The 28,000-nt window shown below is 47.2% G+C and overlaps 1 protein-coding gene across 2 annotated transcripts in view; it reads left to right on the forward strand.

The window, feature by feature from the left end:
• Window positions 1-5,297: 5,297 nt before the first annotated feature.
• Window positions 5,298-28,000, forward strand: part of PLCD1 (phospholipase C delta 1) — a 90,414-nt gene continuing 67,711 nt past the window's right edge. The window contains exon 1 of one of the 2 annotated variants that reach the window (XM_074985165.1): window positions 5,298-5,446. In XM_074985165.1, coding sequence (XP_074841266.1) covers window positions 5,413-5,446 — 34 coding nt within the window. In that variant the 5' untranslated portion in view covers window positions 5,298-5,412. Of the gene's footprint in view, window positions 5,447-22,054; window positions 22,368-28,000 lie in introns of those variants that run through there. The other variant, XM_074985164.1, reaches the window with a different exon arrangement.

Below are 28,000 nucleotides of genomic sequence, written 5' to 3' on the forward strand. Positions count from 1 at the left end.
GGCCTCGGAGCCAGAGTCTGGCCCAAAGGCGAGCCCTGCACCCCGGGACCCACCCGAGGAACCAGCCCTTGGGACGGTGGAAGAGGGGTCCAGCAGCGAGGATGGGGAGCTCCTCACAGACTTCCCATCCCGGAGCACCAGGCGGGGGTCTGCCCACTGGGTTTCCCTCGACCGTGGCAGTGGATGGTCAGGTACGTACCCCACAGGGCACACATCCACGGGCCATGGGGCAGAGGCACCAGACATGTCTAGGGGCCCCACACACCCCCAGTTGACCCTGATCCACAACTGCCCAGCCACAGCACAGTCCCAGGACAGCAGCATGGCCATTAGCACCCATCAGCACCCACACCCATGGACAGTGCTGTGCGCTAACCCCAGTGGCAGGTGGACAATGCCATGGAGCCACCAACAGGGACACCACACCAATAGACGGGACGGAGACCCACCACCCAAGAGGGGACGGGGGACATGGGCCACGGGCCAGGGCACAGTACTAACAGCCTTCGCCTCCCTCTCTCCCGCTTTCCACAGCCGCACCATCTGAGGCCCCAGTCAGCCAAGCACCCTCTGTAGCCCCCGAGAGCCCGCCGGAGGTCAGGCACCACCAGTGCCCAGGGACACCGCTGAGGCCAGGACAGGCACACCACCACTGGATCCAGGGTACAGCCCCCGTGGACCCCCAGCTCCTGGTGGCTCTCCAGCAGCAGGTGCAGGTGGCTGAGGAGAGGCTGCGGTTCGACCGCAAGGAGTCCACCTGGTGCCGGGAAGCATGGCAGAAGTTCATGGGGGTCTTCCGGGACATAGCTGAGTTGTTCCAGGATGCTGTGGCCCAGCTCCTGCCCCCCGCTACCCCCTTGCCGCCCTCCCTACTGCTTCACTCAATGGCCCCCCTGCCGCCTCACCTGTAGTGCCTGCCAGCCCACCTGCCGCCATGCCTGCCGTCCCTCCTGCCAGCACCCCAAGACTGAAGCCCACTGGGACTGAAGACCGGCCAGTGGAGGCATCCCAGCTGTACCTGCCAGTCCTCCTGGCTTTCAGCCTGCTGTGCCGGGGACCGTGCACAAGGGGGAGACCCATGACCCGAACCTGCCAGGGGTCATGTCCCTCTACCCCCACCCCAGATTGATGGGCCAATGGCCAAGCCATCCACTGGCCCCCCTTCGTACATAGCTGTCCCCCCATTTGTACATTAGTTCCAGTTTTTGTTGTGCACATACCACCAGACAGTTTTATCAGTATTCAATAATCCACAGTTTTATTTTTCAAGGAACCTGAGACATGTGCTTGTTGGGGGGATAGTGTGTGGGTGGTGGGGCTGCTGTGCGGGAGGCCTGCCGGGGATGGCCAGGGAGGTGCTCAAAGGTCTCCCTGATCAAAATGGGCCCGTAGGGCCTTGCAGACCTGTACTGCTCCTGGTGGGCCTGGTGACTGGGTGCAGTGGCCAGCTGGGTGAAGCCCATGCTGGTGTTGACTGCCCACCCTGGACGAAGGCCTCTCCCTTGCTCTTGACAATGTTGTGGAGTGTGCAGCATGCACCCACAACCCGGGGGATGTTCTGGAGGCCGACATCCAGGCAGGCAAGGGGGCACAGCCACTGGCCCTTCAGGCAGCCAAAGGCTCTCTCCACCACCTGGCGGGCGTGGTTCAGGTGACCGTTGAACTGCTCCTGGCTGGCGGTGAGGTGGCTGGTGTATGGGTGCATGAGCCAGGGCTGGAGCGGGTAGGCTGCATCCACCACAAGGCAGAAGGGCACAGCGGTGTCCCTGCCTCCAGCCAGCGGCACAGGCCCGAGTTCTGGATGGTGCGGGTGTCATGTGTACAACCAGGCCAGCCCACGTACACATCCTGGAAGCTGCGCCAGCTGTCCACCATGGCCTGCAGGACCACGGAGTGGTAACCCCTCCAGTTTATGTATCATCCCCCGCTGTGGTCTGGGGTCCCATCTAGGACCCCGAAGCAGTTCGGGAACCCCATTGCAGCAAATCTGGCGACGGCCGCATCTAGGTCCCCAACTCGGACGACCCTCTGGATCAGCAAGACATTGAGCACATGGACCACCTGTGGGGATGGGACACAAGCACCCATGAGGGTGTGCAGGGTGCCCCAGGCCCCTGCCCCCAGACTCCCCTCCTAGGCACCCCCCATGCACCCCCCCACCCAGCCACTCCCTCCCAGGACACCCTCCCTCCCCAGCCCCACACCCAGGTCCCTCCCTTCCAGGGCACCTCTCCCTCCGCAGGCCTCCACCTGGACCCACCTCCATGGCCCACCACCCCCCAGTGGGTGCATGCCCAGGACTCCTTATCTCCATGATGATGGCCCTGACTGTGGCCTTTGCCACTCCAAACTGGTGTCCCACAGAGCGGTAGCTGTCTGGAGCAGCCAGCTTCCAGACAGCTATTGCAACCCTCTTCTCCACGGGAGGGCGCACCGCATCCGGGTGTCCTGGTGCCTCAGTGCAGGGCTGAGCCACTGGCAGAGCTCCAGGAAAGTCTACTGGCACATGCAGAAGTTCCGCAGCCACATGTCGTCATCCCACTCCCCCATGACCAGCTGCTCCCACCACTTGGAGCTGGTGGGGTAGCTCCAGAGGCGGCGGAACACCCAGTGGGGGAGGAACGGGGAGCCCAGTAGTCAGGTGCATACCCATCTGCCTCCGGGGCGGGCTCCTCCACCAGAAGCTGCTGTGTGGCCTCCTGTGCAGCACCTAGCAGGGCACTTGCTCCCTGGGTGACAACCTAGAAGACTTCCATGTGCTGCTGCTGCTGCTGATGATGATGAGGGTCCACGCCTGATGTGACTTGGTCTGCAAGAGTGTGGCTAGCGCTCTGCAGACCTCGTGCTGTGCAGGCCGGGTGTGTCTGGTGGGGCTCTTTAAAGGATCGGCTTGGTGTTGCCCTGGAAGGGCTGGCCCAGCCTGTGACTCCATCCGCAGACTTTCCTGGCCCCTTATTTTGAAGGAGAGCGCTTGTGTGTGTAGATGCTCTGCTTTTCCTTCCGGGGCAGCCCCTTTCGACGTTCCCTGTCGCTACTTCAATGTTGAACATCAACAGCCCCAGCCCCAGAGGATGTATGGATGATATGCATCGAAGTAGCCTATTTCGATGTTGTTACTTCGAAATAGCCTACTTCAACGTAGTGTCCTAGGGTAGATGTAGCCTTTAGGGGAAGAAGGATTCTTTCGAAGATGGGGTTTACTTTCGAAAGAGCAGTAAAGTAAAGTGGAGGCCACTGGTTTTCTTTTTTCGACAGAAGCTATTTCAAAATAAGTATATGCAAATGAGGTGTCAGATATGCAAAATTTACCTCATTTGCATTTTTGATTTACCTCATTTGCATACCTCTTTCGAAAGAGGAATGCAAGTGTAGACACAGCCAAAGAGATTTTCCAGAATAACTTATTTGGAAATAGCGCATTTACACACAAAATGCATGTCAAAGTAGCGCTTGGCTATTTCGAAATAGAGTGTCCAGACACAATAGAGCCTATTTTGGATTTGAGCCCTTAGGTGCACTATAGCTTATTTCGAAAGAGCCCCTATTCTCTGTGTACACAGCCCCTATTCTGAAATATCTATTTTGGAATGGAGCTATTCCTCGTAGAATGAGGCTTACCAAATTTGAAATAAGCCGTCCGCGTTTTCAAAACTATTTCAAAATAGTGGTTGTGTTGCATAGATGTTTGCAAAGTTATTTTGGAATAGCTGCTGTTATTCTGAAATAACTTTGCTGTATAGACACACCCTACAATGAAACTAGCAGACTTACATATAAATTGCCCATTCTCCTGCCCCAGCCAGTGTCCCCATGCCTGTCTTGAACCAGTGAGGTCCTCACAACAGACAACGTTCTTGCTGAATGTCTGGGTGATAGTGTGTACAGTATACGGATGATAATAAATAATAGAAATAACTACAAGAGGATGGGGGACTGGTTTGTAGAAAGGCAGCGAAAGGGTAAATGCTATACAGCTGGGTTAACATTTAGACTATAAACTCTCTGGGGCAGGACTTTCTTTGTGTTCTGTGTCCATGAAGCACCTCACACAATCTATGGGCTATTGCAATACAAAGACAAATAAAATCATCGTCATCATCCGTGGAGCGAGCTGAACATTTTTCATCTAAAATCTTTTTTGACAACAAGTATTTTTTGACCACAATGAAACTTTTCAATGTGCTTAACTTTTTTGTGTTCTTGATCGAAAACACACACTGGGAATGAAAATACAGTAGTCAATTTATTTTAAAAACTTTCTCTATTTGTATTGTTTTATTTTGGGGCAGGGCTTTGCCGTTTTACTTCAATCCTCTTTTCCAATGAACAAAAAGCCAGAATGGGAGTGAATGGACCCAGTGTCCCAATATCACTTGTTTTCAACATCTGTGTCTTGGCACTTCAGCTGTGGCAAATTGGCAAAGCTCCGTTGCCAGCTATAAATCAATGCCAGTTTAAACCTGCCAAGACTTTCGCACAGTATCTCCTCTAGTTTTGCATCCAAATGCCCCAATGAAAAAAACAATTTCCTTTTTAGAGGTTTCCTCCCCAGACTGGAGCGTTCTAGCCCCTCCGATGCAGGCAATGCCTACCTGTTGTAGAACAAAACATAACTGAAGAAGAGGGAAAGCGCCTGCAGCAAATCGACTTACCAGAGTACAATTTTGATGTAGTATAGATTCCTTCTTTATTCATTCCACTGCTGTGCCTAGAATAGATAGCCTGTCTGTTTCCCTCTTAAGTTCCTGTGTGTGTTCTGAATGTGCTTGTGGTTTGCAGATTCTATTTCTGCCCTTGGCAATTTGTTTCATACACACTTACTCCCATGGCAGAATATAATTTCTCCTGCCAAACCCTTTAACATTACTGCACACAGCCCTGGCTTCTGCGAGGGACTTTCTCAGGATGGGTCTTCTTACCCTCTGGGGTACTTTTGTGGCATCCATCCACTTTCTTCTGTGAACCATAAATGTCTCTGAAAAGAGCCTTCAGTGAATCAAGGGGTGTTTCTGCCAATCTCAGCCGCAGCAGAAACAGGGCAGGGATAAGCCAGTGGGTGGATGCCCAGATTTCAGCTGCAGGCAGGGACATGAAAACTGGGAGGGTTCTGTGCTGTGCACAGATCAGGCACTTGGGCTCTTAGCCTTTCATAATTTTTCTCTGTGTTGTAGATGTAGTAGCTGTTGGCTGTAACAGAGAAACAAATAAGTCATCAGTGCAGAGGTATACTCCATGCAAAGTGAGAGTACAGTGATACCAAATAGGCTGGACGGCTGACTGGGACTTAACCAGCACAGAAAACAGAGTGAGCCTGAAAAGTCAGGCTCTGGCTGCAGGAATCCTCCAACATCTGCGCAGAAGCTGTTCCCGGAGTTCTTTGCTGCTGCTTTCATATCTGGACTGTTCTCCACAATGGAATACAATGGCAGTTTGTTTTCTTGCAACAGTAAGTCAATAGTAGGGACTATAAATATCAATGTGTGTGTGTGTGAGTGTGAGAGAGAGAGAGATGTTACAGCGATTTGTTACACTAAGGAAGCCATTGATATTTCTTACTGGGATTATTTATGTGTCTAGGGAAGTGTTTCAGGGCTGTGGGGCTGTGATAACACCAATGGAAGATTCCAAAATGTTAAGATTCAACCATCCTTTTGAAACACACTCAAAATTCTTCATGATGAAGCTGAGACAATGGGAAGGGACAGATCCTCAGCTGGTGTAAATTGTCCTATCCCCTTTGCAGTCACTGAAACGATGACAGTTTACACCATCTGAGGAACTGCTTCCCAGACACTAGACACATTATTTTAAAAATGTATCTAAAATGAAACGATTCTTCCTTCTTTCCAGTGAGGGAGACTTGTGTGATCTGAACCTTTGTATCTCAGGCAGTTGTTTCTCAAACTTAAAACATTCGTGTACCCCTTTCTGGACTTTGGTCTTATTGGTGTATCCCCTCTCCCAGTGCCATCCCAGGGCTTATCTCCTAATCCTCAATAATTTATTTTCTGCTGCATACCCCTTGCAATTTTTCAAGTACCACTAGTGGTACATGTACCACACTTTGGGAAACACTGACCCAAGGGACTTGGACACTAGATAACAGGAAGGAGAGTTAATCTGATCTCTTTTATTCCCTTCTCCAGCTTTCCTCTGTTATTATGTTGCCATTTTACCTTATTTTCACTTTCTTTAATGAGCCTGAAGCGCTAAGCATTGTGCCTGCTTATGGCTTATGTACTGCAGTGGGATATTGTGATCCAGTACTACTTGAAGGAGTGCCTTCAACTGCCTGTTTTTTTCACTGACACTTTATAGGTGGTCTCTTGTTTTAGAGGCCATTTAAGCTGAAATATATAAAGAGATAAATGCATAAGTGCCGTGCACATCTGGGCTTTAAATGTGATTAGCCATTATCAATAGTGGAAATGGGGGGAGATCCACACTCAGCAATCTTTCTTCTGGGTTGGCCAGATGTTAAAAATACATCGGGGGGTGAAATCGGGGTTAATGTTTGTCATTTGCAGGGGAATTATTCATTACACAACCCATCAGGGAAGTCAAGGTGAGAAAGGCATCTGGAGCTCTTAGAATCGTTCCCATTCTGACTTCTAGGTCATTTTTAAGTGAATACTATGCAGCCTTGGGAACTGGCTGGCTGGTTGTTAGATAATATTTCAGTGACTTTGTATTCTTCACTGCTTGTCTGAAACAAAAAGGAAGTAAATGTTGGATACTATTGACATTTATTACGTATATTGTGATTTTTAAGATGAGGACAATTTTATTCATACACAGACACAAGCACAGCAGTATGTTCACATGCCAAACTGCTCAGATGAGCAGAGTTATTCACATGCTTACCTATGTGCAGGATCAGGGCCCTCACATTTAACTGCAGGGAAATATTGACCCACCCTGTATGTAAGTGTTTGAATTGCACAAACTCACTGATGATGGTGTATTATAAAATCAAAGACAGACTTTGAAGCACCTCCTTTTTTTAAATTGGGGTCTAGCGGAGATATATTAGTTAATGCATATTACAAAATTAAAATTATTTTAATTTAATTAACAGAGAAGGACATCAGAAGAAACAGCAAGCACAGAATAATTCTGAATTTAATGAATACAGCAGTTCTTAAAAGAAATTATTTGAGTATATTTTACTTAATCAGTTCTGTACCTGTGGCATGCAATAGTTTAGTCTCCTGTGGGCATATTTTGGTGCTAAAGGATAGCTAGAGGTGCTGTGTTGTGTTTGCTGTTGGTATCCCACCATACACCAAAGGTCAGATTGGAAGATCTGGAGGGCTCTTCTGGTCTTATACTGTCTGTCTGGGTCTACACTACAAAGTTCTGTCTACAAGTCACTGTCAACAGAGTTTTGCCAACAGAACCTCTGTCTGCAAAACATGCCCACACTTAATGCAGGCTTCCCTGTCAACATCCTGTGTTGACAGAGAGCAGCCAGACTGCCCAGGCCTATGTTGACAGAACAGCCAACCGGAAGCTCTGCAAACCTGGTAGCCCAGTGAACTGGAAACCCTCTCCGTCAATAGAATCTGTCGAGAGAGGTGCTATGCTTCAAACTTTCAAGACATAACTCTGCCAGGGAAAGGGTTGTGTTCTGTCGACAGATTCTAGACAGAACACATTTGTCATGTGGACACTCTCTAGTTTTGTTGACAGAAGGCATCTTTGTAGTGTAGACACGGTTTCTGACTCAATACATTCAAGGGATTGTCTCGACTAAAAGCTAAAAAAAGCTCCCATAGATGTATGAGAAGCTAGTGAATTGTACTCAGTGGATTTATGCGGGCTGGTTGTGGAGAAGAGTTCTGAGTCTTGGGCAGAGAGCTGCACGTGACTAGTCAAGTTTTGCCAGTTGCACCAGTGCTGTTCCAGTCACTTAACCTTTCTGTGCTTCATGTCTGGATTTGTTTGGTTCAGCTGCAGGTGCCTCAAGGATGAGATCTTATCTTTTCACTTATTCTGGGAAATGCCGTCTCCATTTTTCGATCAATATATGTTCCCGATTCTGCAGTCCACAAACTGTTTTCCTTCTGCCTCTACCTGGTGTTTCTGTCACAATGTTTTGCCTGTGCTACCCTCGACTGTAAAACTGCTAGTTATCACTTAGTACCAACTTCATCGATAAAAGCATCGGTGAAGGGCCACTGTCATGTGAAAGGAACACTGCTGCAATCTGCTGCTGTAAAACACCGGAGCGGGAATCAGCAATAATGGGGATAGAAGTATTCATAAAATCCTTATTTAATGAATAGTTCCATTTCTTGCTTTCCATATCCCCACCAGGGCTCTGGGGATTGCCCCCTCCCTGTTTTAAACTCCTAATGAAGCCTCATGTCCTAGTCCCCTATATTTTTTACCTAGGGGCACTGGTGTGTGTGGAATGCAACAGTCTTGGGCACAGGGGTTCCTGTGAAGAAGTTGGCGGCTCTCCTGTCCCCTCCCCAAACCTTTACAGTGCACTTATTTCTTGATAGCGAAAGGCTGGGACTGAGAATCTCTGAAGAGTCCTTGTTAAACTAGAGAAGATTCCTCACCTCCACGTTACTAACCTCAGGGGCTGTTCTGACTAGTTCTGGCTGGTGACAGTAGCACCCAAAGCCCCCAGGCAGGACCGGGGCCCTGTTGTGCTGAGTACTGAGATGTACTCAGACCCGGAATTAAGATCAGACCCAGACACATGCAGAAATAATACAAAGGGCAACCGTTAAGACATGCCATGGTGTGAAGGCAGAACTGTAGGGTGGATTCATAAGGGGAGTGGGCCTCCAGAAAGAACTTGAAGAAGAAGAAGGAGCACACGTGGCAGGCTGGGAAGTGACTTCATGCAAAGAGACAGGGAACAGGCAACGAGAGGGGTGAAATGGTGGGAAAGTGTTCAAGGTATGCGGGGAGGGGGGCAGTGAGAGCAGAGAGAGAGCTGAAATTGTGCAGAACAATGAAGGCCAGGATGGGTCACTTCAGCTGCTGACGTTGAAGTCACAGCACTGGTAGGCACAGCCGGCTGTATGGGTGGGTGTCATGGGTGATTGCCCAAAGTGCTGTGCTCGGGAAGAAGGGTGCTATGGGGGCAGGAGCCAGGCAGGCTTGGGGCGCAAGCCAGCAGAAGGCAGCTCAGGGCAGTGCGAGGAGAGAGGGTGGGGGCAGGGAGGTGGGGGTGGGATGGAGGAATGGAGAGCCCAAGGAGGTAGCATGGGCCAGGGCTCTTCTACCAGGGTGAGATTTTCCTGTAGGCTGGCCCAGCTGGCATCATTGCAAATAACATGGGCAGTTAATTCTGCCTAACACAGCAATGAAAGAGATGTAAGCAAGTGTCACTGCAGGAAAGCCAGAGAGAAGTAGGCGGTGCTTGTAGATAACCCTGTCTCCGGTGGCCCTGCTGTTTCACAATTCCCAGCTAACACCCTATGTCTGTCCCCAGAGTCACTGAAGGGCATTTAATCTCTTCTGTAAACAAGGGCTACATTTTGAATGGGTACAAAATCCCCAACAGATGGCATATTCTCCCTGCTCTCTAGTTTCTCTCTGATGCTCAGAACCATAGCCCTGTCCATGCTAGTAATAACCTCCCATGGGTTGTGGAGGGAGAATTATTATACGAACCCATTGTGCCGGGTGCTGTACAAATCAGAACAAAGAGTCTCTGCCTCCAAGAGCTTACAGTCCAAATTTAAGAGACGTTTCAGTAATGTGCTTTTATCAATGGAAGGAAATATTGCGAGTGCTCCTGCATTACCTCTCCAACAACAAGGTCCGGTGCATTCAGCCATGTTAAGTGAGAACAGCATTCAAACCCCAGTATCCTAGCAGCATTCAAACATTGTTCTCAAATGACTGAGAAATTACCTGTTGGAGGCAACCCCCATGCTAGCATTTGTGTGAATGTAGATTCAGAGAGAGCCCTGAAACGGCCTGGCAGGAGTTGAAAGTGACATCAGAGAATCTCCTAATGCTCTGCACACAGTGTGAACATCCATGGCTCATCAGGTAACCTTTGAAGTCCTAACACCAGTAAAAGTATCCCTTAAACACATTCACTTCTGTGAAGGGAGGACTGAAGCAGGCAGAGAAAGTCTATGTAATTCTAAGCAATGGGAAAATAAGGCTAAAAGTGACACTGCCTGCTTTGTGAATTAACCTATTCCTAGGGTCACCACAAGGTGGAACTTGTTACATATTCCATGTAGTAGAGCATGGGTGTCCAACCTTTTGGCTTGCCTGGGCCACACTGAGTGAAGAGGAATTGTCTTGGGTTGCATATAAAATATATAATATAGTTAATGTATATAAATCACATAATAATGTTAAAAGTTTACGATCTTGTGGGGCCGCATTACTAGCTGTCCAGGGCCGCATGCGGCCCGCGGGCTGGACACGCCTGTACTAGAGGATGCAAACCTGAAAGCAAACAACTGTGAAGCAGCAGACTCATGGGTCTGGAGGTCACTGCTTTCCTTTGGGCATAGGACAGTGATCTGCAACCAAAATAGCGAGAAGAGCCATTTTTTCAAATTCGGTGAAAAATCAATACTTCAGGAGCTGCAATGCACATGACTACGAGACAGTCCTTCATGAACAATGTCAAACTGTACTTTTTGTAACCCCTGTTTTAAGATCAGCGTGCACACAATTTGTACCAGTTAGAAATGTTAAGTTACTTTCATTCCTGGATTGGAGAGTAAATGAGGGCAAGGGCAATGCTGTACCTGGAGATAGGCTCTTAAGCAGGAAGGAGCAATGTTCCCATCAACCCTCCACGCTGAGGAAGAACTAGGCAGCAAGTTCCCTGCAAGTGGTGTTCAATGTCACACCCACTCTCTCTGCCAGAGGTGAAATGCTGGCCCCGCTTGGCATCCCAGAAATTGACGCTGCTGCTGGTTCGAGGCAGCCCGAGTTCCAGCACTCCCAGGAGCAGTGGCGTATGGTTGCAGCAGCTGCTCTGGGTGAGACCACGCACCATCTCCCTAAACTGCCTGTCAGATTGCAGCAGTGTGCCCTGACTCTTCCCTGCCCTGTGTGCTGCCAGCAGAGTGGAGAGTCCCCTGAGGCAAGCTCTGTGCCTGGGCCTTGCCTGGGAGGTGCTTGTTGCCTGTGGCAGAGGGGTCAATTCCCCCTCCATCTCCCCATGCCTATTCCACCTTACCCTCCCCTCTCAGACCCCGGACCCACTGACCTGCACTGGGCAGAGGGAGGGAGGGAGCTGGCTGGGGCTGGCCCACATGGAAGATGTAGGTGAGAGCGGGAGGGAGGAGGTAGAACCACTCCCTCTAGTTCCTCCCTCCAGGGCAGACCACTCTCTCCCAGGGCCTGATTGGAGTCATTGTGGCTCCAGACGCTGCCACTGCTGACTCTTCTGCAGCTCCCTGCCCTACCCCTACTGAAATAACAGTACTAAATTCAAAACAAAAAGCAGTCAAGTAGCACTTTAAAGACTAGCAAAATAATTTATTAGGTGAGCTTTCGTGGGACAGACCCACTTCTTCGGACCATAGCCAGACCAGAACAGACTCAATATTTAAGCCACAGAGAACCAAAAACAGTAATCAAGGAGGACAAATCAGAAAAAAATGTCAAGGTGAGCAAATCAGAGAGTGGAGGGGTCGGGGGGGGGAAAGGTCAAGAATTAGATTAAGCCAAGTATGCAGACGAGCCCCTATAGGCTACGTCTACACGTGAAGCCAACATCGAAATAGCTTATTTCGATGTAGCAACATCGAAATAGGCTATTTCGATGAATAACGTCTACACGTCCTCCAGGGCTGGCAACGTCGATGTTCAACTTCGACATTGCGCGGCACCACATCGAAATAGGCGCTGCGAGGGTACGTCTACACGCCAAAGTAGCACACATCGAAATAAGGGTGCCAGGCACAGCTGCAGACAGGGTCACAGGGTGGACTCAACAGCAAGCCGCTCCCTTAAAGGGCCCCTCCCAGACACAGTTGCACTAAACAACACAAGATACACAGAGCCGACAACTGGTTGCAGACCCTGTGCCTGCAGCATGGATCCCCAGCTGCCGCAGCAGCAGCCAGAAGCCCTGGGCTAAGGGCTGCTGCCCACGGTGACCACAGAGCCCTGCAGGGGCTGGAGAGAGAGCATCTCTCAACCCCCCAGCTGATGGCCACCATGGAGGACCCGGCAATTTCGATGTTGCGGGACGCGGATTGTCTACACGGTCCCTACTTCGACGTTGAACTTTGAAGTAGGGCGCTATTCCGATCCCCTCATGAGGTTAGCGACTTCGACGTCTCGCCGCCCAACGTCGAAGTTAACTTCGAAATAGCGCCCGATGCGTGTAGCCGCAACGGGCGCTATTTCGAAGTTAGTGCCGCTACTTCGAAGTAGCGTGCACGTGTAGACACAGCTATAGTGACTCAGCAAATTCCCATCCCGGTTCAAACCACGTGTTAATGTGCCGAATTTGAATATAAAAGACAGCTCGGCTGCTTCCCTTTGAATAGTGGTGTGAAATTTTTTTTTCAGTAACACGCATACTGTGAAGTCATTAACAGAATGCCCCACTCCATTAAAATGTTGACTAACTGGTTTGTGGATCTGGAGTGTTCTGATATCTGTTTTGTGCCCATTAACCTTTCGTCTAAGGGAGTTAGAAGTCTGTCCAATATACAAAGCATCTGGGCATTGTTGGTACATGATGGCATATATGATGTTAATAGAGGAGTATGAGAAAGTGCCCGTGATTCTGTGAGTAACCTGCTTAGGTCCAGTGATGGTATTTCCAGAGAAGATATGTGGACAAAGCTGGCCGTGGGCTTTGTTGCAAGGAAAGGTTCCAGGACTGGTATTCCTGGGGTATAGACTGTGGCTGTTTGTGAGGATCCTCATAAGGTTGGGAGGTTGTCTGTAGGAGAGAACAGGCATGTCACCTAGGGCCTTCTGGAGTGTGGCATCCTGATTAAGGATAGGTTGTAGGTCTTTAATAATTCGTTGCAGTGGTTTGAGTTGGGGGCTATAGGTGATGACCAGTGATGTTCTGTTCTTGGCTTTTTTGGGCCCATCTTGGAGTAACTGGTCTCTGGGTATTCGTCTGGGCCTGTCAATTTGTTTTTTTACTTCTCCTGGTGGGTAATTCAGGTTTATGAATGTTTGGTAAAGATCTTGTAGTTTTTGGTCTCTGTCAGTTGGATCAGAGCAAATACGATTGTATCTAAGAGTCCTAAATTCAGTTGGTTTAATGGTTGTTACATCTACTGAATTTAGTTCTACTGTTGCAGCAGCATCAGGGAAGGAAGCTGCAAAGGAGTCAGCGGTGGCAGCAGCCAGAGCCACAAATTACTTCTTTAAGAGCCCCATATGGCTCAGGTCAGCTGCAGGTTGCTGACCCCGGCATAGGATGTGTTGGACAAGGGCATTGTTGGTGGAATTTCTTTGTTCCCATGTCATGGGTTCTTTTAGACTTATGGGCTGTGTCTACACTAGCCAAAAACTTCAAAACGGCTATGCAAATGGCCATTTCGAAGTTTACTAATGAAGTGCTGAAATACATATTCAGCATCTCATTAGCATGCGGGCGGCCGCAGCACTTCGAAATTGATGCGGCTGGTCCAGACAGGGCTCCTTTTTGAAAGGACCCCGCCTACTTCGAAGCCCCCTTATTCCTATGAGCAGATGGGAATAAGGGGACTTCGAAGTAGGGGGGGTCCTTTTGAAAAGGAGCCCTGTCTGGACGAGCCGCGCGGCGGCGAGCTGCATCAATTTCGAAGTGCCGCGGCCGCCCACATGCTAATGAGGCGCTGAATATGTATTTCAGCGCTTCATTAGTAAACTTTGAAATGGCCATTTGCATGGCCTTTTTGAAGTTTTTGGCTAGTGTAGACGTAGCCATGAAGATGTGGAAATAATACAAGTGCTTGGCTAGAAGATGCTGTGTAAGGCCAATGAGGGCAATTCTGCACCTTTCACTAGCAGTAAATTGACTAAGAAAAATGAAAACTACTTCCAAAAAGATTCTCCTTCTGCTTCTCTTTGAGTATGTCTACACATCAGGCTTATTTCAAAATAAACTATTCCACAAGAGCTAGTCCAGAATATCTTATTTCAAAATAATGTTGCCACACACAAAAATGCATTTTGAAATACCATTAAACTCTTTTGAAATACACAGTTTGCACACAAGCCCTTATTTTGAGCCATTGTACACACTATGGCTTATTTCTAAATAGGCTTTGTTCCCGGCCTACACATCCCCTATTTTGAAATAGCTAATTCGAAACAGGCGCTATTCTTCATGGAATGAGATTTACCAATTTTGAAATAAGCCAACTGCTATTTTGAAGTTATTCTGAAACTCTCCCATCGACCTCCCTTACTTCTCACAAGACTGAGGACTACAGGAGTTAACTGTCTCGATAGCTCCATTTTGTGTGTCCTGATAGCTCGATTTTCTGTGTCCCCATTTAGTGCGCAAAATCAAACCCCGTAAGATTAACCCTGATTGGGTCAATCTACCAGGTAGTGTAGATGTACCTTGAGGTTGTGTAGATGTAGACTCCTTGGGATTCCTCTGGCAGTGTAAAGAGGCCTTAGTGCAGCTGGAAGGGAGTTTATTCTGTGGGTGATCCCATTGGTTTGAGTGGGGCTAGTGCTATTCTGCAGGAGGATGTTGCCAGGAGGGGTTTTTCCTGGAGAGAGGAGTAGGGAAATTGACTTCCTGTTTTCTCCTCCTGTTTTCAGTCATTGCAATGCAGATCTGTGCTTTCAATTGTGTGCTTTATGCCCCACATAGGAGCAGATATAATAGTTAGGCTATGGCTGTGATGCGTAACCACTCTAGGGTTGTGAGTTCAATCCTTCAGGAGGGCCTTTGAGGTTGGCTTTGGGGGAGGGATAGCTCAGTGGTTTGAACATTATTCTGCTAAACCCAGGGTTGTGAGCCCAATCCTTGTGTGGGGGGGGTGCATTTAGGGACCTGGGACAAGGAGATTTGAAAAAAATGGCAGAGAGGGTGATAGGTAGTGCAGGGGACTGGACTCAATGACCTCTGAAGGTCCCTTCCAGTTCTGTGAGATAGGTATACTGACAGAGAAAGGGGTCACCCATTGGCTTACTTATTCCATCTCTGTGAGAGGTGGTAGCTATGTGGCCCAGAGAAGCTCTCCCAACAACACATCACTGTCCATACTGGCACTTATGTCTGCAGCAGTTACGTCACTCAGAGGAGGAAGGTGTGGCTAATTCATACCCTTGAGCAACATAATTTATGTCAGCATAAGCTGTAGTGTAGTATAGCCTTAGTTTAGTGTAGAGTACATCAACATCTCAGATGAAGGTGTGACTGCAGTGTGGGGAGCATTACTACACAAGTTTGACTCTAGCTGGCAGGGGTAATAGTGCTAGACAAGATGTGTGGCATGGCCTTCAGCATGAACTAGCCACCACAGGACCATCCCAGTGGCATCCTGGGCAGGAACATGGCTTGCTGGCCCATAATGGTCTGTGCTGTCACGTCCTCCCTACTGGAATAGCTAGATTAGAGCCAGCTCATGAAAGCCTACCTGGATTACAATTATTTCCTAATGTGCCATAGACCTGGGATATTAATTATTTTTGTCAGGCTCCATATTCCTTTTCAAGGTATAGTCAAGATCCCGGCACCAGCGAAAATAATAATAAAAATAACAAGAAGGATAAGAAGTTAATAAAAAAAATTTTGGCCTTTGTGCAAAAGCAACTGGCAGTCTGGATCTGGTCTGTGGGCTGCCTATCGAGTGCTCCAGCCATCAAAGTACATACTCATGGTCTTAAATTAGAACTCTGGAACTAATCTGGAATATGGATCTGGATCTAAACTTTGCAACTTGGGCCCTTCTCTGTGTTTTGGTTTGAAATGCATATTGTTGTTTTCCCTTGTCTGAGTGAAGTCCTTGTGTACCCATGGACTCATTCCTGCAGTCCCTGCTGAGAGAAGGAAAGTTGAAAACTTTACCCACTTCACCTTTAGACAGTCACATGCTTGAAATTCAAGTTCTTCGGAGATCATATCACATGTTTGGGAATGCAGCACGGGGTCTTTTCACCATTGTTCAGTACACTTCTCCAAGGAGCAGTTGATCTGCAATGATGCAGGCGTCATGCTCATTTTCCAAGCGATGGTATAGTGAATATACTATTTGCACTAGCCTTATAACTGCAGAATAACATTATTCCTGTTTTACCTGCAAGAATGACAGAAACTCCAGAAAATTCCAGTTTGGGGAATATTCCCAGAGTTTGACTCTATTGCCGTTTTGTAAGGAATTCTGACATTAGGTGGACAACATTCTACAAGCCACTACTCCAGGATCCCACTGAGGAATACACAAAGAACCTACAGCATCTGTTGAAGACCCTCCCTATAAAAACACAGGAACAAATCTACACAGACACACCCCTTGAACCCAAACCAGGTTTATTCTACCTTCTACCCAAGATCCATAAACCTGGGAATCCCAGACGCCCCATCCTCTCAGGGACTGGCACTCTCACAACACGGTTGTCTGGATATGTGGACTCTCCACTTAGACCCTGTGCTACCAGCACTTCCAACTTTCTTCGAGACACCACTGACTTCCTCAGGAAACTACAATTCATTGGTGACCTTCCTGAAAACACCATCCTGGCCACCACGGATACAGAGGCCCTTTACACCAATATCCCACATGAAGAAGGACTCCAAGCTGTTAGGAACATTATCCCTGATGAGACTGAGGCACAAATGGTGGCGGAGCTTTGTGACTTTGTCCTCACCCACAACTATTTCAGATTTCAGGACAATTTATACCTTCAAATCAGTGGCACTGCTATGGGCACCCACATGGCCTCACAGAATGCCAACATTTTTATGGCTGACCTGGAACAACACTTCCTCAGTTCTTGTCCCCTAGCACCCCTCCTCTACTTGTGCTACACTGATGACATCTTCATCATCTGGACCCAGGGGAAGGAGGCTCTTGAAGAGTTCCACCATGATTTCAACAGTTTCCACCCCACCATCAACCTTAGCCTGGACCAGTCCGCACAAGAGATCCACTTCCTGGACACCACTGTGCAGATAAGCGATGGTCACATAAATACCACCCTATAACAAAAACCCATGGACCACTATGCTTATCTACACACCTCCAGCTTCCACCCAGGGCACACCACACAATCCATTGTATTCAGCCAGGCACTAAGGTACAACCGTATTTGTTCTGGTCCGTCAGACAGAAACAAACATCTACAAGACCTTTACCAAGCTCTCCTCAAACTATAATACCCACCTAAGGAAGTGAAGAAACAGATTGACAGAGACAGATGGGTACCCAAAAGCCACCTGCTACAAGACAGGCCTCAGAAGGAAAACAAGAGAACACCAATGGCCATCACATAGAGCCCACAGCTAAAGCCTCTCCAATGCATTATTAGTGATCTGCAACCCACCCTGAACAATGATCCTTCACTCTCACAGACCTTGGGAGGCAGGCCTGTCCTCGCCTACAGACAGCCTGCCAACCTTAAACAAATCCTCACCAGCAACTCTAGACCACAACACAGTAACTCTAAACCTGGAACCGATCCCTGCAACAAACCACGCTGCCAGCTCTGCTCACATATCTACACCAGCATTCTCATCACAGGACCTAATATCAACCAAACCATCAGGGGCTCCTTTACCTGCATATCTACTAATATAATATATGCCATCATGTGCCAGCAATGCCCCACTGCAATTTCCATTGGCCATACTGGACAGTCTCTCTGTAAAAGAATAAATGGACATAAATCAGCTATCAGGAATGGTAACACACAAAAACCTGTAGGAGAACACTTCAATCTCCCTGGATACTCAGTGGCAGATTTAAAAGTAGCAGTCCTACAACAAAAAATTTCAAAAATAAAATGGAGAGAGAAATCTCTGAGCTGCAATTCATTTGCAAATTTGACTCCGTCAACCAAAGATTAAACAGAGACTGGGAATGGCTGGCCCCTTAAAAAAGCAGCTTCTCTGCTCTGGATGTTCACATCTCCACATTAGAATCTGACAACGGGCCACATCCCCCCGACTGATCTGACTTGTTTTCTCTTCCCTTGATGTACACTATTGATAATGGGCCATTTCTATCCTAATTGAATAGACCTTTGCAGCTCTGGCCCTCCCTTTTACTGGGAACCCCCTCTTTAAATACTCCCCTGAAACCCTTCCCCCCGCTACTCATGCATCTGATGAAGCAGGTCTTTGCCCATGAAAGCTTATGCTCCAAAATATCTGTTAGTCTATAACGTGCCACAGGACTTTTTGTTGTTCAGGGACAAACTGTGGATCTCCACCTGACAAGATGGGCTATAATCAGCATTAATCACATAAAATAAAAAGTATCAGGAAAACAAGCAGCCCAGCTAGCTGTTGTGTGGGACTGGCCTCCTGCATGGGACTCCTCTGAAGAGAACATGCACACAGGCTGCTCACCTGGGATCTGAAACCACGGGACTTCTTATTGTTCTCATTAGATGGGCAAGTCCATCAAGTGGAGGTATTCTGTTTCTTAAAAGAAATGTGTCATTTAAAAAAGAGATGCATTTTCCCCTACATTTTACAGGTGTAATGTGTGACCTTTGCCCTCTGGGGGAAATTCCCACTGACATCAGCAGGGATTACATAATTGGCACCTGCTATACAACAATCATAGTAATGATTATTCATGGTACAGGATCTCTCCTGTCTTACATAATAATGAGTGGCAGCATATTCAGTCACCCAATGGCATCATGCTCTGGTTGTGTTAGCACAGATCTAGGAGCTGAGCAGTCTTGAGTTCTAATCCCAAATCAGATGCTAATTTGGGCAAATCAAGTAACTTTTCTGTTCTCTGTATTACAGTAGTGATCAGTAATCAGTCTGCCTTGAGATCACAGAGCCATGGTGCTAGGTGCTATACAGAGGGAGAGCAGGACAGTCCTGCCCTAACAGCTTAAAACACTGTCTGCTTCTTGTGAAATAATAGTGCTTCCTTACTCACCTTTAGGTGGAGTGTTGTGGAGAGTAGTGACTATACAGCATTTGGAAAATGCTTTCAAGCTGTGAGCTGCTATATATCATTATTGTTATATATATTCCAAAGGATCCATAGATTGCTTCCTTTTTACTGTCTCTAAGATCCCCACCTTTCTACCCATCTCCAATGCTGACTTCCTTGTCATTTTTTAAGGCCAAGATCCTCAGAAGTATTTAGGCACCTAATTCCCTTTGAAATAAGGCACCTAGGCCAGAGGATATGAGTCTGCAGTGGGCCCCTGTACTCCTCAATATCACAAGGAGTAAGGGAGGTTGATGGGAGAGCTTTTCCCCTCAACCTCCCTCTATGAGGAGGGCCACGTAAGTCGACTGAAGATAAGTTGATTCTAGCTGCTCAATTGCCGTAGCTCTAATTGCATATCTACAATCAACTTTAATGTCTAGTGTTGACCTGGCCTAAGTACTTTAGCTTTAGGACAAGATTTTGCCATCCTTACAATGAGTAGTGCCTTACTCCGTGAGTAATCCTATTGAAATCAGTGGGACTGCCCACTAAGCCCCAGATCCTGCAAAGGCTTATGCACACGGAAAACTGTACTCACGTGAGTAATCCCACATGATCTCAGTGAGATTGCTCATATGGGTAAAGTTGCATGGTTGAGGAAAAGTTTTAAGGACTGGGATCCAAGCAAGGTACTATCCAGTGTGAGTAACGATAGAAAACCCTGGCCTGCAACATTTACGTAGGAATCATTCCCTTCCATGCTGAAATGCAACCAACTCTGGAATGTAACATGATGACACAAAACACATATGATCATTAGGTAATAAGTAACACATAATGTCAACCTCTCACCATGAGGAAGATTTACACATTGTTTATAAAATATATCACCTTTATGTAACCCAAACCTCAATGAAATAAAGATTTGTTGTTTCCCAAAGCAAGGCTTTCTGGCCCAAAGCCTTCATCTTTGTTTTAAAACCAAACAGAGTTTCCTGCCTCCTGTCTCCAAAGCCCCAGAATAAAATCTAGTTTTCACATCACTGTGTTTGCAACCTGCTCAACCTGGGTAAATGTCTATGTTGCTCCAGAAGCTTTGTCCAAGTGGCTGATGGGGGACAGCTCTTTACTCAGAACAATGTTGAAGATCAGGCAAATATAGCACTTGAGTAACCTGTGTTGTTTAAAAACGAGTTTGGTCTGGTAAGAACATTAAACAGATATTCTCTGTCCTCCAAAGTGGTGCTCTAGGGAGTGAAACTAGCTGTGGCCAGGTCAGAAAGACAAGTCAAAGGATGCAAACTGCCAGCTTTGCCAGGTGATTAGTGCAGTGCTATGGTGGGTTTTTTTCTTCTTTAATTAGACTGGTATCCAGTGCCATGATGTGTGAATTACAAGTGCAGTTTAGAGCCAAGTCTTGCAGTCCATATTATAAGACTTTTTAGATCATCCAGTCCATCTCCAGGCCAAGGTAGGATTTCTTCCTAGAATCCATAACTTACAATGGCAGCCTTGCCAGATAACACACTGCAGGGGCAGGTTCTGTGAAGAGTTAAAAACAAACAAAGCAATGATTTACTTATGAGTGAGGAATTTATCTTTGTAGCCTGTCTAATCCCTGATTAAAATGGTCAGTAACTTCTTAGTTAGAGATTGTATTTCCCCTATCCTCTAGTTATTTGTGTTTTGCAATCATATTGGCTAACTCTGACAAAAACTTGTTTGTTTACTGCAGTTCCAAGACTGGTCAGAGTCTCCGGCTGATCACTGAGGCATTTAACTAATTAATGTCTTCAGAGGCCAATGGTAAATGATTCTGATCATGTCCTGGGATTTGACCGAAGAAACCACATTCTTTATGTTAACCCATGAGTTTTGATTTATGGTTCTCAGTGAGAATGGATAGTATGTACATCAATTCCCCCCGCCCCCAGTGTACTAAAGAAACATTTCTCTCTGCCACTTGGAGTTTAGGTCTAAAAGTGACTGGCTTAGACTCATTGCGGGGAGACTAAAACCAGGGTTTGAAATAAATGGCAGCTGATTCTTACCCCACTAGATCTCAAAGCCCAATACAAAGGAGGTCAGTATCACTGCCTTCGCTTTGTAATGGGGGAAGCGAAGATGCAGAGAGGTGAAGTAACTTACCTAAAATTACCTAGAATCCGTTCTCCTGACTCCCAGTCTGTGCTATATCCACTAGGCAGCACTGCTCCTCTCCTTGCTACCCACACAGAGGAGCTGCTCATGGGATGGAAACAATAGGAAATCTTAGGGAAACAAGGCTAGAGTAGCTAAGACCTCACTCACGATCCCAGGATATAGAAAAGAAAGATGCTCTGCTCTCTGGGGGCTTGTCTTATATTTCAGTAGCGTTTAGAGGCCCCAGCTGAAATCATGGCCACATAATGCAAGGGCACTACAAACATGTAGTAAGTGACAGTTCCTAACCCAGAGAGCTCGCAATGCAAGCACACAGGACAAAGGGTGGGAGAAGGGAATTATTGTTATCCCAGGTTTGCAGGTGGGGCACACGAGCCACAGGCTAGGTGACTTGGCTGGGATCACACAGGACATCTTTGGCACAACTGGGTAGAGAACCCCTGAACTCCCCAGAACCAGGTATTCACCACAGCTGATACCAACTCAGGACTGCTGGAAATGGAGCAGTGGCTTGAAGTGGTTTCCACAGCAAGCCCTGCATTACCCGTCTGTTCAGTGGCTTCCTGCACCCTCCCTGCACAAATGGCTCCAGCCCCACAATATGGGGCTCCCTTAGCCCTCATCTTCCCGGGCGGGAGGAAAGGCCGTAGCCCTGCGCCCCAGCAGGGGTTGCTCGCCTCCGAGCGCCTTGGAAGCCGCTCAGCTGCCGCCTCAGCCCATGGTCGGCCGCCCGTGCACCCCGGCTCACGCCAGCAGCGGGCTGCCCCCGGGAAGCTGTTTCCCCGGCGGGCGACGCCCCGCGCGCTGCAGCTGCCTTTGCCCCCCTCCACCCAGGGAGCGGCGGGGCAGCAGCTTGCTGCGATTTCGCCTCCAGGGCAGCCGCCTGGGAAAGAGCCACGAGGCGACACATCCCATCGTCCCTCCCACCGCCGGCCTCCTCCCTCTCCTGCCGCTGCTTCCTGGAGCTTGGGAGGGTGTTTACTAACAAGCCCTTCTGGGAGACTGGCTGATTCGGGGAGGCCGGGGGAGGCTGTGTGCTCCCCGCTCCCCTCCAGCCCCAGCGCCGGACCATGCAGTGCTTCTGGAGGCAGCCGAAACTCAGCCGGTCCCAGGACCACTTCTTGCAGGACCAGAGCGAGCAAGTGGCCGCGCAGAATGGCATCAGGCTGGGTAAGGGGCGAGGCGAGGGCAGGTTGCTGGCGGCCTGGTTGTGAGGTTAGCGCCCTGTGCTTCCAGCGTGGGCGGAGGCGCTGAGCTCCGTCCCACCCCGAAGCAAAGCCCGGCCCGAAGCTGTGTTTAAACCCCCGGAGGTTCCGTTTTGACTTCCCACCCTGCAGATGGGCGAGGCGGGGGCTGCAGGCAGAGGAGGTGGGGTCGTTCGGGCAGAGTCCCTTGGGCTGAGATAGGGCCGAGCTGTTGATGGCTCTTCGGGGTGTGTTTGGGACACAGTGATTTGCCTCTTTGGTGTTAGGACTTACCGCTGCTTGGGAGCCTACAGTGACAGAAAGCATCTGAGTAAATAGTAGCCCTGTTGGTTTGTAGTCTGATGGGGGGGGGGGGGGGTTTACCCACTGAAGCGCCTTACCTAACACAGAGAACAACAAGAAGTCTTGTGGCACCGTATAGACGAAAAGATATTTTGACAGTCCTGAAACAGAAACATTTCAAAAACAAAAAACCAAAAAAATTCACAAATCAAAAGTTGTTTTGTTTCAGGACTGTCAGAATATCTGTTAGTCTATAAGGTGCCACAAGACTTCTTGTTGTTCTGGAAGCTACAGACTAACCAGCTACCTCTCTGATACTTATTACCTAGCGCATAAATTGGTTAGTTTTTAAGGTGCTACAGAACTGCTCCGTCTTTTATTTACTTATTATTTTTAAATAAAGGGGCTGAATTCGTTGGTGAAAAACCCAGGAAATGCAGAGCCAGTTTCCTAATCTCTGTTTTATTGAACAGTCACTGATTCCTGTTGTGTGGATTTACACCAGGGATGAATTTGGTCTCAGACTCGTTCCTTTCAGCAGATCTGCCCTGGGTACCAGAGGGCAGGTGGGAGTTGGACATTGCTTTGGATTTTATCCAGAAGACCCCTGTGCTTTTTAAACCAACACCATCAGATGTAAGCTACAGCAGATAGTAGACCCTGCGGGGGTGTGGGAGTAATTCATATTTTAAAGAGTGGCAGAGCATGTCAATTCTGTTGGTTTGTAGACAATATAGAAATGCCTGTTGTTACAGCTGTATATAGACATCTGTCTTCTGCACCTCTATTTCAGCACCATCACTGAAATTTTCTGTGTAAAGTTGCCAGGGATTGCGTACTGGGGCTATAAAGGAAGCTATTTTGGGGGTCTTTTGATTATAATCCTATCTGGTGAGTGACTGTGTTAGTGAAGGTCCTTCTCTTCTACAGTTTTGTGTGTTCTCAGGGTGCTGCTTTATTATTATTACATATCACAGATTTTACTCAAAATATTGTACATAATTAGCCTAGGATTATTATTTTTTACCATATGTGGTTGGTATTTATTGGAGGAAGGTGCCTGCCCTTTAAAACCATATGTAAAGATATTTTAAAAGGCTTTTCTGACCCATAGAAAGATATGCCAGTAATTTTAGGAGCAAAATATACTTTGTGTAATGCAGACACTGCTAAGTAAGGTCTTATAGTCCTGCAGCCTGATCTGTGCTGGTTCAGGATCTATGGTGGAAAGCCGCTCCGTTCAGGGAGGGGTTGGTAAAATCCCTCACTCAGTGTGAGGTATGCCTAGTGTTTGCCCACTTTTAGTTCAGCAGTTGTATAACTGGAAAGAAATATCCTTAGCCTGCTTTGTAATGTTTGCAAGATCTTTAAATAACATGATAATAAAACCAGCGTGTATTGTGACTGTGGTTTCTTTCATGCAAAAACTTCTGAAGCCACAGCAAATGGAGAGTAGATATTCAAGGCAAATCCCACTGGCTCCAAACAGGATGTTAGATCAGAAAATCTCTCAGGGAAAATCAAATCGCAGATTGGGAGACTGCTAAGAAAAGATTTGTTTATAGAAAGTGGTTCAGATAAACTCATGGGAGTGTTGTCCCATTGAAACTGTGGTCTACTTGTGGTATTTATCTGGGATCAATTACTTTAGTATCTGAGGGCCTCACAGTTTCTAATCTATTTATCTTTATGTCAGCCCTGTGGAACAGGGACAGGAGTTACTGTCATCTGCATTTTACAGCTGGGACTTGGTCTTCCACTGGGTTCTGTACAGTGCCAAGTACGTTGTGAGCACTTGAAATCAGGGCCATTCCTAGAGGGTATGGAGTTCAGGACAATGCCCCCTTCCCAGGCCATGCCTCCCTCTGCCTTTTCCTGCCCTTGCTCCACCTCATCTTGTTCCCATCTCACCCCTTCTCCTCAGACTCCATCCTGCCTATACCTGCCCCTGCTCTGCCCTGCCCCTTCCCCAAGCCCCTGACCTCTCCTCTCCCACGTGATGCCAGGAGCAGGTGGTATGGAGTAGAGCATGGCTGGTCCTGCTGCCACCAGCCAGAGTGGACCAGGGTTGGTTGTGCTGCTGCTGGCCCTCACACTACCCAAGCCCTACATCCCCCTGAAGCGTAGGACCTGGGACAACTGCGCTGACCCGTCCGGTGGATGGGACAACTCTGCTTGACCTTAATCTCCCACTGCTGTCTAGGTGTAGTGTCACAGAAGGATGTAAATGGGCACAGGACAGAGCACATGTGTAGTTGAATATATGATATAGTTAATGGGAGTTTCTCATTACACATTCATCGAGTGATTAGCTTACATAAGAACATAAGAACATAAGAATGGCCATACTGGGTCAGACCAAAGGTCCATCCAGCCCAGTATCCCGTCTGTTGACAGTGGCCAATGCCAGGTGCCCCAGAGAAGGAGAACAGAAGACAATGATCAAGTGATTTATCTCCTGCCATCCATCTCCTGCCCTTGTACTGAAGGCTAGGGCACCATACTTTACCCCTGGCTAATAGCCATTTATGGACCTAACCTGCAAAAATTTATCGAGCTCTTTTTTAAACCCTAATAGAGTCCTGGCCTTCACAGCCTCCTCTGGCAAGGAGTTCCACAGGTTGACTGTGCGCTGTGTGAAGAAAAATTTCCTTTTATTAGTTTTGAACCTACTACCCATCAATTTCGTTTGGTGTCCCCTAGTTCTTGTATTATGGGAAAAGGTAAATAATTTTTCTATATTCACTTTCTCCACACCATTCATGATTTTATATACCTCTATCATATCGCCCATCAATCGCCTCTTTTCCAGCCTGAAAAGTCCCAGTCTCTCTAGCCTCTCCCCGTATGGGACCCGTTCCAAACCCCTAATCATCTTAGTCGCCCTTTTCTGAACCTTTTCTAATGCCAATATATCTTTTTTGAGGTGAGGAGACCACATCTGCATGCAGTACTCAAGATGTGGGCATACCATAGTTTTATATAGGGGAAGTATGATATCTTTTGTCTTATTATCTATCCCTTTTTTAATAATTCCTAACATCCTATTTGCTTTACTAACTGCCGCTGCACACTGCGTGGATGTCTTCAGAGAACTCTCCACTATAACTTCAAGATCCCTTTCCTGATCTGTCGTAGCTAAATTTGACCCCATCATGTTGTACGTGTATTTGGGTTATTTTTTCCAATGTGCATTACCTTACACTTACCCACATTAAATTTCATTTGCCATTTTGCTGCCCAATCACTCAGTTTGCTGAGATCTTTTTGTAGTTCTTCACAATCCCTTTTGGTTTTGACTGTCCTGAACAACTTGGTGTCATCTGCAAATTTTGCCACCTCACTGCTTACCTCATTTTCTAGATCATTGATGAACAAGTTGAACAGGATTGGTCCCAGGACTGACCCCTGGGGAGCACCGCTAGTTACCCCCCTCCATTGTGAAAAATTACTATTTATTCCAATCCTTTGTTTTCTGTCTTTTAACCAATTCCCGATCCATGAAAGGATCTTTCCTCCTATCCCATGACCGCCTAATTTACCTAAAAGCCTTTGGTGTGGGACCGTGTCAAAGGCTTTCTGGAAATCTAGGTATATTATGTCCACTGGGTGCCCCTTGTCCGCATGTTTATTAACCCCTTCAAAGAATTCTAATAGATTAGTTAGACACAACTTCCCTCTGCAGAAACCATGCTGACTTTTGCCCAACAATTCGTGCTCTTCTACGTGCCTTGCAATTTTATTCTTTACTATTGTTTCTACTAATTTGCCTGGTACTGATGTTAGACTTATCGGTCTATAATTGCCAGGGTCTCCTCTGGAGCCTTTTTTAAATATTGGCGTTATATTGGCCGTCTTCCAGTCATTGGGTACCGAAGCGGATTTAAAGGATAGGTTACAAACCACTCTTAATAACTCCGCAATTTCACATTTGAGTTCTTTCAGAACCCTTGGGTGAATACTGTCTGGTCCTGGAGACTTGTTACTATTCAGCTTATCAATTAACTCCAAAACCTCCTCTAATGTCACTTCAATCTGGGAGAGTTCCTCAGATTTGTCACCTAAAAAGGCTGGCTCAGATTTAGGAACCTCTGTAACATCCTGAGCCGTGAAGACTGAAGCAAAGAAATCATTTAATCGCTCCTCAATGGCACTGTCTTCCTTGATCGCTCCTTTTATATCTTTATCATCCAAGGGCCCCACTCCTTTTTTAGGGGGCTTCCTGCTTCTAATGTATTTAAAAAACATTTTACTATCATTTTTTGAATTTTTGGCTAGCTGTTCCTCAAAATCTTTTTTGGCTTTTCTTACTACATTATGACACTTAATTTGGGAGTGTTTATGTTCCTTTCTATTTTCCTCGCTAGGATTTGACTTCCACTTTTTAAAAGCTGCCCTTTTCTCTCTCACTGCCTTTTTAACATGGCTGTTAAGCCATGGTAGTTCTTTGTTAGGTCTCTTACTGTGTTTTTTTATTTGGGGTATACATTTTAGTTGGGCCTCTAGTACGGTGTCTTTAAACAGTTTCCATGCAGCTTCCAGGGATTTTAGTTTAGTTACTCTACCTTTTAGTTTCTGTTTAACTAGCTTCCTCATGTTAGTGTAATTCCCCTTTTTGAAATTAAATGCCAGAGTGTTTGACCGCTGCGGTGTTCTTTCCAACACAGGAAGATTAAAAGTTATTATATTGTGGTCACTATTTCCAAGCGGTCCAGTAACAGTTACCTCTTGGACCAGATCCTGCGTTCCAGTCAGGACTGGATCGAGAATTGACTCTCCCCTTGTGGGTTCCTGTACTAGCTGCTCCAAGAAGCAGTCATTTAAGCATCAAGAAATTTAATCTCTGAATCCTGTCCTGAGGTGACATGTACCCAATCAATATGGGAATAATTGAAATCTCCTATTATTACTGTGTTTTTTATTGTGATAGCCTCTATAATCTCCCTTAACATTTCAGCTTCTTTGACTCCCAGGACTTTACACCCTACAGCTCACCCCAGGGCTTTAATTTCCTGAAAGGGGATTCTAAAGAGGCTGGAGAGGGTCTGTTCTCAGTGGTGACAGATGGCAGAACAAGGGGCAATGGTATTAAGTTGCAGTGGGGAAGGTGTAGGTTGGATATTAGGAAAAACTATTTCACTAGGAAGGTGGTGAAGCACTGGAATGTGTTACCTAGAGAGGTGGAGGAATCTCCATCTCTAGGAGTTTTTAAGTCCCAGCTTGATAAAGTGTTGGCTGGTATGATTTAGTTAGGGTTGGTCCTGCTTTGGACAGGGGGCTGGACTCGATGACCTCCTGAGGTCTCTTCCAGCCCTA

This window comes from Carettochelys insculpta, chromosome 2 (assembly GCF_033958435.1).
Source record: "Carettochelys insculpta isolate YL-2023 chromosome 2, ASM3395843v1, whole genome shotgun sequence".
NCBI lineage: Eukaryota > Metazoa > Chordata > Testudines > Carettochelyidae > Carettochelys > Carettochelys insculpta.